At 45.5% G+C, this 15,664-nt stretch overlaps 1 protein-coding gene across 4 annotated transcripts in view; it reads right to left on the bottom strand.

The window, feature by feature from the left end:
- Positions 1-15,664, bottom strand: part of LOC143960998 (serine/threonine-protein kinase N1-like) — a 189,785-nt gene that overhangs the window by 119,050 nt on the left and 55,071 nt on the right. For all 4 annotated transcript variants that reach the window (XM_077470094.1, XM_077470093.1, XM_077470092.1 and 1 more), the window contains exon 2: positions 2,876-3,266. In XM_077470094.1, coding sequence (XP_077326220.1) covers positions 2,876-3,194 — 319 coding nt within the window. In that variant the 5' untranslated portion in view covers positions 3,195-3,266. The remainder of the gene's footprint in view (positions 1-2,875; positions 3,267-15,664) is intronic.

The raw sequence follows: 15,664 nt of genomic DNA, 5'->3' as shown, positions 1-15,664 counted from the left end.
TTAAAGGTGAAAAAAAATCCAAACCATCATGGCCCTGTGTGAAAAAGTGATTGCCCCCTAAACCTAATAACTGGTTGGGCCACCTTTAGCAGCAACAACTGCAACCAAGCGTTTGCGATAACTTGCAATGAGGCTTTTACAGCGTCCTGGAGGAATTTTGTCCCACTCATCTTTGCAGAATTGTCCTAATTCAGTTACATTAGAGGGTTTTCGAGCATGAACGGCCTTTTTAAGGTCATACCACAACATCTCAATAGGATTCAGGTCAGGACTTTGGCTAGGCCACTCCAAAGTCTTCATTTTGTTTTTCTTCAGCCATTCGGTAGTCTACTTGCTGGTGTGTTTAGGATCATTGTCCTGCTGCAGAACCCAAGTTCGTTTCAGCTTGAGTACACGAACAGATGGTCGGACATTCTCCTTCAGGATCTCTTGGTAGACAGCAGAATTCATAGTTCCTTTTATCACGGCAAGTCTTCCAGGTCCTGAAGCAGCAAAACAGCCCCAGACCATCACACTACCACCACCATATTTTACTGTTGGTATAATGTTCTTTTTATGAAATGCAGTGTTCCTTCTACGCCAGATATACTTGGACACACACCTTCCAAAGAGTTCCACTTTTGTCTCATCGGTCCACAGAATGTTGTCCCAAAAGTCTTGGGGATCATCAAGATGTGTTGTGGAGAAATTGAGACGAGCTTTGATGTTCTTTTTGCTCAGCAGTGGTTTTCTCCTTGGAACTCTGCCATGCAGGCCATTTTTGCCCAGTCTTTTCCTGATGGTGGAGGCATGAACGCTGACCTTAACTGAGGCAAGTGAGGCCTGCAGTTCCTTGGACGTTGTTGTGGGGTCTTTTGTGACCTCTTGGATGAGTCGTCGCTGCGCTCTTGGGGTAATTTTGGGCGGCCGGCCACTCCTGGGAAGGTTCACCACTGTTCCATGTCTTCGCCATTTGTGGATAATGGCTCTCACTGTGGTTCGCTGGATTCCCAAAGCTTTGGAAATGGCTTTATAACCCTTTCCAGACTGATAGATCTCAATTGCTTTCTTTCTCAATTGTTCCTGAATTTCTTTGGGTCTCGGCATGATGTGTAGCTTTTAAGGATCTTCTGGTGGACCTTACTGTGTCAAGCAGCTCCTATTTAAGTGATGCCTTGATTGTGAACAGGTGTGGCAATAATCAGGCCTGGGTGTGGCTAGAGAAATTGAACTCAGGTGTGGACAACCACAGTTATAGTATGTTTTAACAAGGGGGGCAATCACTTTTTCACACAGGGCCATGATGGTTTGGATTTTTTTTCACCTTTAATAATAAACACCTTCATTTACAAATTGCATTTTGTGTTTACTTGTGTTGTCCTTGACTATTGTTTAAATTGGTTTGATGTTCCGAAACACTTAAGTGTGACAAACATGCAAAGGAACAGGAAATGAGGAAGGGGGCAAACACTTTTTCACACCACTGTAGACTTCACACCTCAGATGAGCCCGTGTCATCCATCAGGGTGACTGCCTGTGTACTACTGGTGAGTGGTAGTCACGTAACTGCTATAGCAACTGGTCTTTGAGCTTGACCCCTGATTCTGGCAAGAAGTGTGTTACTGGCAGGATAATCAAAGGAAAATAAAGCGAAAAAAAGCCTTTAAAAGGAAAACAAATGTAGCCATCACAGTTAAGGACTGTTAAGCTGCAACATGTTAATATTTTGTTGTTGAGTTTAGATACACTTTAGGGGTTGGTATTTTTTATGCTGAAACCCTTAGGTCTCACAGATCTATAGGACCTCTGGGACCATTGGGCTGAATTTTTTGGGGGATATATTTCTCAATAGACCACTCAATATTGAATAAATGTCACTTATAACAATCTGCAGATCCTCAAAATGTATTGAGAGGCTACATTTAGAATGTTGTCCTACAGGCTGTGTACCAAGGCGGTAAACAGCGATGGGTGCTATGTAAACTCATGATGCACTGCTGTATACATATATTTGGCTCTGGAGGAGGCCTTCTCAGCTGCTCAGTCCTGACCAACATTTGAAAACAGAGGCAACCCAGATCTTTTATACCTCTGCTAGTTACAGTGCCTGCAAAAGTTTTCCTAATGCCCCGTACACACGAGAGGACTTTTCAACATCCAAAGTCCGAAGGACCGAGTCCGTCAGACTATCCGATCGTGTGTGGGCTGCAACGGACTTTTGATTCGCCAAAGTCTGACGGACTTTAGAAATGAAGCATGCTTCAAATTTTCCCGAAGGAACTCCGCCGGACCCGGTCCCCTTCGAAAACTCCGCTCGTGTGTATGCTACTCCGACGGACTAAAACCGACGCTAGGGCAGCTATTGGCTACTGGCTATGAACTTCCTTATTCGAGTCGGGTCGTACGTCATCACGTTCGAATCCGTCGGAGTTTAGTGTGATCGTGTGTGGCCAAGTCCGTTCGGCCGAAAAGTCTGTCAGAACTCCGTCGGAACTCCGTCGGAACTCCGGCGGAACTCCTTTGGAAGTCTGTCGGACATAAGTCCTCTCGTGTGTACGGGGCATAAGAACATTGGGAACAAAGAATCCCAGGGGGCACTCTAATTAATAAGTAGACCCTGCAGTTTCGAGGGATCACTTACTGCCTACCTGATCCATGACTACGATGGGCAACCTGGCCAATAGGAAAGCACTATAGGTGTGATGGAGAAGGACAATTCTTCATCACAGTGTATATTGTACATGTTGTAGTTTGCATAGGAGAGCCCATTAAGATTTAGAGTCTCAGAATGATGGAGAAGACCTTTTTAGGTACATGTTACTTTCCTAATTGCTGAAACCATTTTAGGAGATTTTTCAGAGGTGACAGGTATATCTGAATGCTTAGAGGTAAGTACCTGAATTAGGTCCAGGGGATGTTGGACAGGTTTCAAGTTCTTCCAGTTCTTGCTTTAAACTGTCAAGCCTTCGCTCACATGTCCTCAGCATGGTCTCTACATGTCCCAGGTTCTTACGCTCTGTGGTGGCCTTGCGAAGCTTTTCTGCCCCTTCCTTAATCTTCAGTTCCCTGCAGATCTCTCTTCGCAGGCGTTCTCTCTCATTTTCCAGCCCTGCTGTTTCTCCTTTGTCACCATCCACCCCAGGTAATTCTCCTCCATCCAAACCCTGCAGCTCCTCATTCTGAGCACCAACAATTGTCCCGTCTTCTTTCTCCATCTCTTTGCTGTTCCAGGCCACTCTCACCTCCCCACCTGTCCCTTCCTCTCTCTTCTCAGTGCAAACATGGATCTGTGGTGAAAAAAATTGATTGGGTTATTGAGAATGCAAAGAGCATTAACCATTAAAATGGTCTGATTATGAAGACATCAATTTTTACCATGTGTTATATATTTATATATTAGTAATATTATCTCCTAGTAATTGAGGAGTAATGGTGCCATAGAATAGTTTCTTCTTCTTTTTATTATTATTATTGTTATTAATAATAATATTAATACTAATAATAAGTGGCACAATATAGATAACATGTAAAATAGCTATCACAGATGCAGGAAGTTGTTCAGAAAGACAAATGAAACTTATACAATAATAACATACAACACATGGGACAATGCTACCCAAACAGGTTTAAAATGTATTTAAAAGAGGATTTTGAGGATGAATTGTCCCACAGAGCCTGCAGCTACAGAGGTTAGTGAGGTCTTGTTTTAAAGCTCATGTGCTGTTTTCTAAGAATATGTAAATCCTGGCCACAGATTCACCCTAAAACGGACCTTCACTTTTAAAGTACCGGTTATCCTCCTCCTCCCCAACATATCTGAAGTGTTATTTTATCTGACAGCTACATGCTCCTAATTCTTCAATTATTGCATGGGTGAGAATGGTGTCCCCAATTTTTGTAGCTGCTGTCATTTAATTTTTCTTTAGGTAAGGAGATATCTTCTGGAAAACAATGGACGGACAGATACTTGCCTAACCTCTGAAATGTCAAGACCAGCAGCAGTGTAGCTAGTGATTCGGCCAGTGGACAGCACTGTTCTAAGACATCTCTATTTTTAATAGAAGCTTGGAAATATAAATCAGAGAACATTTCTATCTGTGATGTCAGTAATGCTTTTTATCATCTGCTAGTTGCGACCCTATATAGCCAAATTAGGCCATTAGAGCCAGCCTTTTATGTTCAGCCTAAAATATAAAGGGTACACACACTGTTTTATATAACTGGCGTATCATAGCAGCCGGGACTGTTGTGAATACATAATAGAGATCTAGAGGACAAAAATAACAATAACCCTTCCTTACACTGCAAAATTCCACATATCAGCAAACACTATAAATATATACATAAAAAATGCACTGCTGTGCAATTAAGTTGCAATATTAGTCAAAAACAAAACCTGACTAAAAACAAAACCAAAACAAGCTCTATCAAAAAAAGTAGACAAAAACTCTAGGGTTAGTTATCCGGGGTAGAAAAAACTGATAACATTCTTATTGGATTGTAAGCTACCATATGCAGGGTCCTCCTTACCCTCTTGTATTGAATTGTGTTATATCAGTATTATTATTATACAGGATTTGTATAGTGTCAATAGTTTGCACAGCACTTTTCAACGTGGGGGCAGACAGTACAGTTACAATACAATTTAATACAGGAGGAATCAGAGGGCCCTTCTTGTTAGAGCTTACAATCTAAGAGGGAGGGTCAAGTGATACAAAAGATAGTAACTGTAGAGGATGAGCTGATGGAGAAAATAAAAGAACAGTTGATAGGTGGGGTCAGGAAAGGCTTCTCTGAAGAGAAGGGTTTTCAGGGATTGTTCAAAAGTAGACAGAGAAGGAGACACACAGATTGGGGTAGGGAATTCCATTGGATAGGTATGGCTCAAGAAAAGTCCTGGAGATGAGCATGAGAGGAGGCGACAAGGGAGCTAGAGAGTAGGAGGTCTTGGGAGGAACGAAGACAAACGATTTGGTTGATATTTTGAGTCTAGTTTAGTAAAGTAGCTGGGGGCCGAGTAAATCTTCTGGAGGTCAAGTGGTTAATAACAATGGATACACTGAATAAATTATTTATTTATTTATTTTTCGAAAAAAGTTTTTTATTGAACAATTTACAGTTTGAACATATTCCTGCAGGTTATAAGGCAATACTGGAGAAATTCATACAAGAAAAATATGTGGCTTATGTACATATAAACACATGACAGGAAATTATACGGATTGAACAATGGACTCAGCTACAATCGATTGGGTGAAAAACCTTTTGTCTATACTATTCATAAGATTCTGCGTTGGGAGGAGTTCTGGCTTTATGTTCCCCCAGTCCATGTGTCCGCGGACGCAAGCCACCTATCCCAGATCTTGTTGTACTTGTCTGGACAACCTCTGTTAATGTATATGAACTTCCTGTAGGGAAGTGTTTTATTTATATCTATTTTCCAGTCATTGAAGCTGGGGGGAATGGGTCTCATCCACTGTCTGGCTATAATTTTTTTGGCAGAAACAGTGTTTCATGGAGGAATATTTTAGTGAATTTGTCTATCTCGGAGCCGGGGAATATCCCCAGCAGTCATTATTTGGGGTTGAGGGTCAAAGGGGATCCCATGTCATCATGGAGGAAATCTACAATCTGTTTCCATAGACTCTGGAGGACCGGACACGCCCAAATGAAATGGAAGAATGTGCCCGTCGCCTGGTTATACATTGTACACGAGGTAGAAGACTGTTGAATATATCGGGCGACTCTTAGGGGGGTAAGATATGCTCGGTGCACAATATACAACTGGGTCACCCTGTCAGAAAGTTTGGGGGATATAGTCTTGCATGAATCCAGTGCTTCACTCCACTCCTCGTCCTTTAACGGACCTACCTCTCTTTCCAACCTTGGTTTAAGGCTGTAAGCTAGCGTGGTTGAAGATGGGGCTAGGAGCATAATATAAAAATCTGAAATCAGCCTTTGTGAATCCTCACCCTTAACTATTGCCATAATGACATTAGGGGTATACTATTGTAAAGGTTGAGGGAATTGAGTTTGAGCTGCGTGGCGCACTTGAAGGAATCTAAAGAGTAGGGAATTGGGCAGCAGGAACTCGTTTTGGAGGCTCTCAAAGTTTTTAAGTGTGCCATCTGAAATTATGTAGTGTAGGTAATATATCCCATGTTCGCTGTGTCAGGGATCGAGAGGAACTCTGGGAGTAGTTTATTGTGCCACAGGGAGGTATAATCATTGTGTTTGGGGGTTGTCAACATTTTAGTGGCAATGTCCCATATGCACCTATATTGGTACAGGAATGACCCAGGATCTCTTTTATGCCATGTACACATGACAGGACTTTCTGGCAGACTAGGTCCAACAGGATCAGTCCGTCGGACAATCCGATCGTGTGTGGGATAATCCGATAGTTTAAAAAAAAAAAAAATCAGACGGACCTTGAAATAGAACATGTTTCAAATCTGCCCGACGGACTCAATTCCTGTCCGGTCGTATGTATGCAGCATTAGAGTTATTCCCGCTATGACCAACTGCAATTGCAGTAAGTGGATCTGTGGTAAATTATTTCTTTTAACCACTTGGGTACCGTGCTATTGCAAAATGACGGCAACAGCGCGGACCCACATTTCCGGGACGACGTCTATTGACGTCGTCCCGGATACGAGCGGCCTGCGCGCCCCCTGAGGGGCGCGCGCGGCGCGCTCTGTGATCGGCGAGTCCTTGAGACTCGCCTGATCACCGATCCGTGTAAGGGGTCGATCCCGACCCCTTATCACGTGATCAGCTGTCAGCCAATGACAGCTGATCATGTGATAAAACGGAGCCGGTAATCGGCTAGTATTCCTCCTCGCGCTGACAGCGCGAGGAGAAAAAAAAAAAAGCCGATCGCCGGCGGCCGTGTTCGGGACATCAGTCCCGATCACGGCCAGCAATGTAAGCGGACACCTGCCCCCTGCCAGTGCCCACCTGCCACCCGCAGTGCCATCCTGAAATAAAGTAAGTGCCCCCCTGTCAGTGCCACCCAGCAGTGCCCATAGTGCCCACAGTGCCACCCAGCAGTGCCCACAGTGCCACCCAGCAGTGCCCACAGTGCCACCCACAGTGCCACCCAGCAGTGCCACCCACAGTGCCACCCAAAATCTGCCTCAAAGGTGCTGCACCCCAGTGCCGCCCATCAGTGCCCAGCAGTGCCGCCCATCAGTGCCCAGCAGTGCCGCCCATCAGTGCCCAGCAGTGCCACCTATCAGAGCCACCTATCAGTGCCACCTATCAGTGCCCATCCGTGCCACCCATCCGTGCCACTTATCCGTGCCACCCATCCGTGCCATCTTATCTGTGCCCATCTTTGCCCATCAGTGCCGCCTTATCTGTGCCCATCGGTGCCGCCTTATCTGTGCCTATTAGTGCCGCCTTAACTATGCCTATCAGTGCCCACCAGTGCAGCCTATCAGTGCCCACCAATGCAGCCCATCAGTGCCCACCAATGCAGCCCATCAGTGCCCACCAATGCAGCCTATCAGTGCCCACCAATGCAGCCTATCAGTGCCGCCTAATCAGCGCACTTCAATGAAGGAGAAAAATGACCCGTTTGCAAAATTTTATAACAAACTATTAAAACATGATTTTTTTTTTTTTTTTTTTGCATCTTTTTTTGTTTGTTTAGCAAAAAATAAAACTCCGAGCTGTAACTAAATACCACCAAAAGAAAGCTCTATTTGTGGGAAAAAAATGATAAAAATTTCATTTGGGTACAGTGTTGTATGACCGCGCAATTGTCATTCAAAGTGTATCAGCGCTGAAAGCTGAAAATTGGTCTGGGACTGAGGGGGGTTTAAGTGCCCAGTAAGCAAGTGGTTAATGATCTTATTTCAAATAGTTCTTCTTAGGCCGCGTACACACGGGCGGACTGTCTGCCCAACTTAGTCCGCCGAAACACATTTCAGCGGACAGTCCGCTCGTGTGTGGGCTTCAGCGGACTTTTTCAGCGGACAGTCTGGCGGACTAAGTCTTACGGAATTTCCGTAAGATTGTCTGTCCAAACTTGGTTTCAGCGGACAATCCGCCCGTGTGTGTGCCAGTCCGCCGTACTTTCGAAATGAGCGGACTTTTCCCGCCCGGAGAAAAGTCCGCTCATTTCGAGCGGCTATCCAGGTAGGCGGGGCCCGCGAAGGAGACGTCGCGGGCCCCGCCGCCTGGTATGGACTTAAAGGGGAACCCCAACGCCGAAAAAAAAAATCGGCGTGGGGGCCCCCCCCCCAAGTCCACAACAGACCCTTGTCCGAGCACGCTACCCGGCCAGCCAGGAAAGGGGGGCGAGCGAGCACCCCCCCCACCCTGAGCCGTACCAGGTCGCGTGCCCTCAACATGGGGGGTGCCTTGGGGAAGGGGGGCCGCGCGGCCCCCCCACCCCAAAGCACCTTGTCCCCATGTTGATGAGGACAAGGGCCTCTTCCCGACAACCCTGGCCGTTGGTTGTCGGGGTCTGCGGGCGGGGGGCTTATCGGAATCCGGGAGCCCCCTTTAATAAGGGGGCCCCCGGATACCGGCCCCCCACCCTATGTGAATGAGTATGGGGTACAATGTACCCCTACCCATTCACCTGTAAAATAAAAGTACCAAAAAAAAACACAACACACGAGATAAAATATTTTATTGCACAGCTCCGGGGGTCTTCCGTCTTCGGGGGTCTTCTCGCCGGACTCCTCCGCTATCCTCTTGTAGCTCTTTTGCTAGCGGAGGAGTCCGGCTTTCTTCCTCCCCGCCGGCCTCTTCTCCCGACTTCGGGGGTCTTGTCCCCCTCTTCGGTTCTTCTGCCGGGCCACCGCGCCTTCTTATAGCTCTTTTACAGGCGGTGGCCCGGTCTTCTGTCGCCGCCGCCTTCCGTTCTTCTTCTTCTTCTTCTTCTTCTCCAGGAGATGTTGCCTCGACGATCTCTCCGGCCGGAATGCCAGAGCCGCGCTGCGCGGCCACTTATATAGTGACATGGTATATGTCACATGGGTTGGTCACATGGGTTGATGTCACATGGGGACTATGACATCGTAAGGGGGCGGGGTCACCATGTGACATATACCATGTGACACCGCCCCATTGTCACTATATAAGTGGCCACGCAGCGCGGCTCTGGCATTCTGGCCGGAGAGATCGTCGAGGCAACATCTCCTGGAGAAGAAGAAGAAGAAGAAGAAGAAGAAGAAGAAGAACGGAAGGCGGCGGTGATAGCGGCGACAGAAGACCGGGCCACCGCCTGTAAAAGAGCTATAAGAAGGCGCGGTGGCCCGGCAGAAGAACCGAAGAGGGGGACAAGACCCCCGAAGTCGGGAGAAGAGGCCGGCGGCGGGGAGGAAGAAAGCCGGACTCCTCCGCTAGCAAAAGAGCTACAAGAAGATAGCAGAGGAGTCCGGCGAGAAGACCCCCAAAGACGGAAGACCCCCGGAGCTGTGCAATAAAATATTTTATCTCGTGTGTTGTGTTTTTTTTGGGTACTTTTATTTTACAGGTGAATGGGTAGGGGTACATTGTACCCCATACTCATTCACATAGGCCGGTATCCGGGGGCCCCCTTATTAAAGGGGGCTCCCGGATTCCGATAAGCCCCCCGCCCGCAGACCCCGACAACCAACGGCCAGGGTTGTCGGGAAGAGGCCCTTGTCCTCATCAACATGGGGACAAGGTGCTTTGGGGTGGGGGGGGGGCGCGCGGCCCCCCTTCCCCAAGGCACCCCCCATGTTGAGGGCACGCGGCCTGGTACGGCTCAGGAGGAGGGGGGGGCGCTCGCTCGCCCCCCTTTCCTGGCCGGCCGGGTAGCGTGCTCGGACAAGGGTCTGTTGTGGACTTGGGGGGGACCCCCACGCCGATTTTTTTCGGCGTTGGGGTTCCCCTTTAAGTCCATTCCAGGCGGCGGGGCCAGCGATGTCTCCCTCGCGGGCCCCGCCTACCTGGAGACGCGCTCGAAATGAGCGGACTTTCCTCCGCGTGTGTGGGCGAGTCCGTTCATTTCAAAAGTAGAGTGGATTGTATGGCGGACTTAGTCCGCCGTATTAGTCCGCTCAAAAAGTGCCGTGTGTGGGCAAGTCCGTTCATTCAAAAGTTTGGACGGACTATCTGTCGGATTGTCTGACGAACTTAGTTGGGCAGACAATCCGCCCGTGTGTACGCGGCCTTACAATACATTGAATACCATTACCATCTATATGAAAGACCATTGGTATCTATTGCTGATTTGCTTCCATGCAGCAGAATGGACATTCCAAAGATGTTTGAATATCATCTCTGATTGTATGAGAGATGTGCCTGCACCCCCTGCTACAACAAACCTATCAATACTGAATGCGGTAATATTTTCCTATTTCCTGCTCTTTTGTTCTACACTTCATGATATCCTAATCAGTCTTGATGATTTCTGGTAAGAAGGCAACACCCTACACACTCATAACTAAAGCTAAACTCCAGACACAAAAAAAATTCATTTAAATAAACATCCCAATAGCCACAAAGGATATAAATCCACTTTATGTTCAAGAAATGCCGTTGTAAGCCAAGTTATTGCCTTGTAAGTACATCACCTCCATCTCACCCTTCATCATCTCATCATCTACCATATATACTCCAACATAACTTTTAAATCAATGTAAAATACCCTCTTTTACCCATGCTACATTCTGTAGCATGCTGCAGATCTGGTAGGGTTTCAGTTAATCTGAGAGTCAGCTGACTTGGGGTAGAGGGGTACAGGCAAGGACTGGATTTATACTTGTTTGCTCATCTAGTCCAAATGCCCACCTCTCCAACTGACTGACCCTAGTAGAGCACTAATAAAGCCAGCTAGCAATGCCCTGCAAGGCCTACTGAGTCTGCTTCCCAACAGAATGGAAAAGTCATCCCATTCTGTACACTTAGGGGCATATTTATAAAGCAGACAATCTGACATTCACCAAAAATTAAAGCAGGTGTCCCCCATTGAAAGGTTTTCCCTGATCTCCTGCCCTTATGTTAACATTACATTTTAAGTCTACCATCACTTTTTGACTTCCTGACAATGGTCACCAGGACAAAAAGAATGAGTGAATATCCCCAGATAAGAAACAAATAGCAAACAAACAACAAATTGTATCTCTTCTCCACTCTACCTAAAACCAACATTTTATTATTGGCTTTACATACACTTAGAACTTTTTTTCTCTCCATTAAAGTGGTTGTAAACCCTTACAACACACTTTGACCTTCAGGTAAGCCTAGATTAAGGCTTACCTGTAGGTCCAAGAAATATCTCTTAAACCTACGCGGTTTAGGAGATATTTGCCGAAAGACAGGCACCGCTGTCTACGGCACCCGTCAATGGAGATATGCCGCGTGTGGCGGCTCCCGTGCGCATGAGCGGGAGTGACGTCATCGCGGCTTCGCCGAATGACAGCGGCGGAGCTGCGAGACCCACCGGGAAGATGGATGCGCCGGACTACAGGGGACAGCGGTGACTTCGCTGGCTCCTGTTTCAGGTAAGTGACACATAATGGGCTACTATGCGAAGCATAGTAGTCCATTATGCTTTACCTTTGCAGGGAATGAAAGAGGAAGTAAACTCATCAGGGTTTACTTCCTCTTTAAGGTTAATGGGATGCTAGATGTAACTTAAATGGAGGTTAACTGCAGGTCCCTTCAAATAAAGGCAGTTGAGAGCTTTGCATGTTTCCCAGGCTCTCAGCAATAATCCAGATCCTTCTCCAGCACCCTCAATTGATTCTATGTCCACCCTTCCACCTCTACTAAACTATTTATAGGTCTAGTATATCCCACAATCGCTCAGTTCCTACTAACTCCCCATAGGAACTAACATCATTTTTAACCTCTGCCCTGGCCCCTTGGCTGCTGGCCAGATAATGACTCAACTTTATTTAGAAATAAGCCAAGGGGACTTCCAGACTTGCACATTTGTAATGGGTCTTAGACCCTTCCACCCCTACTAAACTATTTCTAGGCCTAGTATGTCCCACAATTGCTCAGTTCCTACTAACTCCCCATAGGAACTAACATCACTTTTAACCTTTGCCCTGGCCCCTTGGCTGCAAGCCAGAAAATTACTCCACTTTCTTTAGATATAAGCCAAGGGGACTTCTAAATTTGCTAATTTGTAATGGGTCTTATGCCCCATACACACGGTCAGAAATTCCGACGGAAAAAGTCAGATTGGAAAATCCAATCGTGTGTGGGCTCTTCTGACTTTTTCTGTCGGAATTTCCGACGGAAAAAGTTTGAGAGCTGGATCTAAAATTTTCCGACACAAAAATCCGTTCGGACCTTTTCCGATCGTGTGCAGAGAATTCCGACGCACAAAGTGGCACGCATGCTCATAAAAAATTTGGAGACGAAAGCTATTGGCTACTGGCCTCTACGTAGTCCCGTTGTACCTTTTGTACATCACCTCGTTCCGAACGATCGGATTTTCCGACAACTTTGTGCAACCTTGTGCATGCAAGACAAGTTTCGGCCAAAATCCGTTGAAAAAAATCAGACAGATTTTGTGGTCGGAACGTCCGACCGGGTGTATGGGGCACTAGACTATTTTTGAAATTAAGTGATTAAGTGACACTAGACATGTGCTTTTCCTTTTAAATCATTTTGCGTACAAAAATTTCCTTTTCAGAGACTCTGATGTATATGAATCTCCAAATGGACAGAGTAACGAATGTCAACGAATAAAAAAAAAAAAAAATTAACAAATGCATTTATTTAATTTGGATGACGTCACATGATGTGATAGTATGGCATATCCCACGAGCTGGCAGGCACATTTTGAGACAAACACCTTTTGATATCTTCCACTTATGTTCTATATATTTTTTTTAGGCAGAGGTAAGATAATCTCACTATACAGGTGCATCTCAAAAAATTTGAATATCAAAAACTAAATTTATATAATTTATTCAATTCAAAAAGTGAAACTCATATATAATATAGATTTATTACACACATGAAAATGTATATAATTTAAGCATTTCTCTTGTTTAATTTTGATAATTATGGCTTACACCTAGTGAAAACCCAAAATTCAGTATCTCAGAAAATTTGAATATTGTGAAAAAGTTCAATATTGTAGACTCATGGTGTCACACTCTAATCAGCTGTTTAACTCAAAACACCTGTAAAGGTGACTGTAGGTTACACAATCATGGGGAAGACAGCTGACTTGACAGTTGTTCAGAAGACAATCATTGATACCCTCCACAAGGTGTGTAAGTCACAAAAGATCATTGCTAAAGAAGCTCGCTGTTCACAGAGTGCTGTATCCAAGCATATTAATGGAAAGTTGAGTGGAAGGAAAAAGTGTAGTAGAAAAAGGTGCACAAGCAACAGGGATAACCTCAACCTTGAGAGAATTGTGAAGCAAAGGGCATTCAAAAAATTGGGGGACGGTGTCAGTGCTTCAAGAGCTGGCACACAGATGTATCCAGGACATGGGCTACAAATGTTGCATTCCTTGTACCAAGCTGAACCAGAGACAAAGTCAAAAGCGTCTTACCTGGACAAAAAGGACTGGACTGTTGCTCAGTTGTCCAAAGTCCTCTTTTCGGATGAAAGTAAATTTTTCATTTCATTTGGAAATGAAATGCAAAATTTAAGCCCCATACAGAATCTGAGCGGTATTGTGAAGAGGAAGATGACAGACACCAGACCCAACAATGCAGACGAGCTGAAGGCCGCTATCAAAGCAACCTGGCCTTCCATAACACCTCAGTAGTGCCACAGGCTGATCGCCTCCATGTCACACCACATTCAGTAATTTATGCAAAAGAAGCCCTGACCAAGTATTGCATGCATATTATACTGTACATGGACATACTTTTCAGTAAGAAAACATTTCTGTATTAAAAATCCTTTTTCTTTATTGGCATTATGTAATATTCTACATTTTTGAGATACTGAATGTTGGGTTTTCACTAGCTGTAAGCCATTATCATCAAAATAAAAAATATATATTTTATATACAATATTTGAAACATGTCACTCTGTGTGTAATGAATCTATATAATATATGAGTTTCACTTTTTAAATTGAAATATTAAAATAAATTAACTTTTTGATCATATAAAAAAAATTTGAGATGCACTTGTGTTTTATATTACTGTATACATGAAGATACATGTTATTTTCTTTCTTCTTCGTTTCTCTTTATCCAAATGGAGATTATTTATTTTATTTGGATTTTAGTTTATTTGGATTAATATTTTGATGGATTTGTTGACATCAAAATAATTTACACTTTTCTTCTCTGCTTTCTCACTTTCTCATAGTTTGCTTTATGTAATTACAAGTTCTATGTAATACACACGGTCCTGATAAAGCGGGCAACCCCACGAAATGCGTAGATCAACTTACAATTGACTTAAAAGTTTGGGACATCAATAGGTTTATCCTATAAGAATGTAACCCACAGGTTTTTGTATATATGGTGTTATCTCAAGAACGTTTTTAATTGATTACAATTCTGATATTTTTACTGCTAACATCTATAGTAAAATTTTAATGTACCACAGTGTAAATGTGGTTCTCTGAGGCATATTTAAAGTCCTACCAAAAATTACATATACCCTGTTTCCCCTAAAATAAGACCTAGCGTGATTGTCGGTGTTGGCTGCAATATAAGCCCTACCACCCAAATAAGCCCTACTCTGTTTCCTCAAAAATAAGCCCTACCCTGAAAAGAAGACCTACAAGGACTTTAACTAGGGCTTATTTGGGGGTAGGGCTTTTATTGCAGCTATCACCGACAATCACACTAGGTCTTATTTTAGGGGAAACAGGGTATCTTTGAACCTGTTATACTCTCGGAGAAGGAACTTGTATCATACAGAATTATGATACTGTGATCTCAACGCAAGCACCCAGATTACATGGGCAGGCAAGTATTTAACCACTTGGGATCCGCGCTATTGCAAAATGACGGCAATAGCGCGGACCCACATTTTCGGGACTACGTCTATTGACGTAGTCCCGGTTACGAGCGGCCTGCGCGCCCCCTGAGGGGCGCGCGCGGCGCGCTCTGTGATCGGCGAGTCCGTGAGACTCGCCTGATCACCGATCCGTGTAAGGGGTCGATCCCGACCCCTTATCACGTGATCAGCTGTCAGCCAATGACAGCTGATCATGTGATAAAACGGAGCCGGTAATCGGCTAGTATTCCTCCTCGCGCTGACAGCGCGAGGAGAAAAAAAAAAAGCCGATCGCCGGCGGCCGTGTTCGGGACATCAGTCCCGATCACGGCCAGCAATGTAAAAGGACACCTGCCCCCTGCCAGTGCCCACCTGCCACCCGCAGTGCCATCCTGAAATAAAGTAAGTGCCCCCCTGTCAGTGCCACCCAGCAGTGCCCATAGTGCCCACAGTGCCACCCAGCAGTGCCCACAGTGCCACCCAGCAGTGCCCACAGTGCCACCCACAGTGCCACCCAGCAGTGCCACCCACAGTGCCACCCAAAATCTGCCTCAGGTGCTGCACCCCAGTGCCGCCCATCAGTGCCCAGCAGTGCCGCCCATCAGTGCCCAGCAGTGCCGCCCATCAGTGCCCAGCAGTGCCACCTATCAGAGCCACCTATCAGTGCCACCTATCAGTGCCCATCAGTCCCATCTATCTGTGGTACCTATCAGTGCCCATCCGTGCCACCCATCCGTGCCACTTATCCGTGCCACCCATCCGTG

This window comes from Lithobates pipiens, unplaced genomic scaffold (genome assembly GCF_037356315.1).
Source record: "Lithobates pipiens isolate NorthernLeopardFrog02 unplaced genomic scaffold, aLitPip1_a1.2 Scaffold_8, whole genome shotgun sequence".
NCBI classification, from domain to species: domain Eukaryota; kingdom Metazoa; phylum Chordata; class Amphibia; order Anura; family Ranidae; genus Lithobates; species Lithobates pipiens.
Note: the sequence above shows the minus strand (reverse complement) of the source record. Positions and strands in the feature narration are given on the sequence as shown.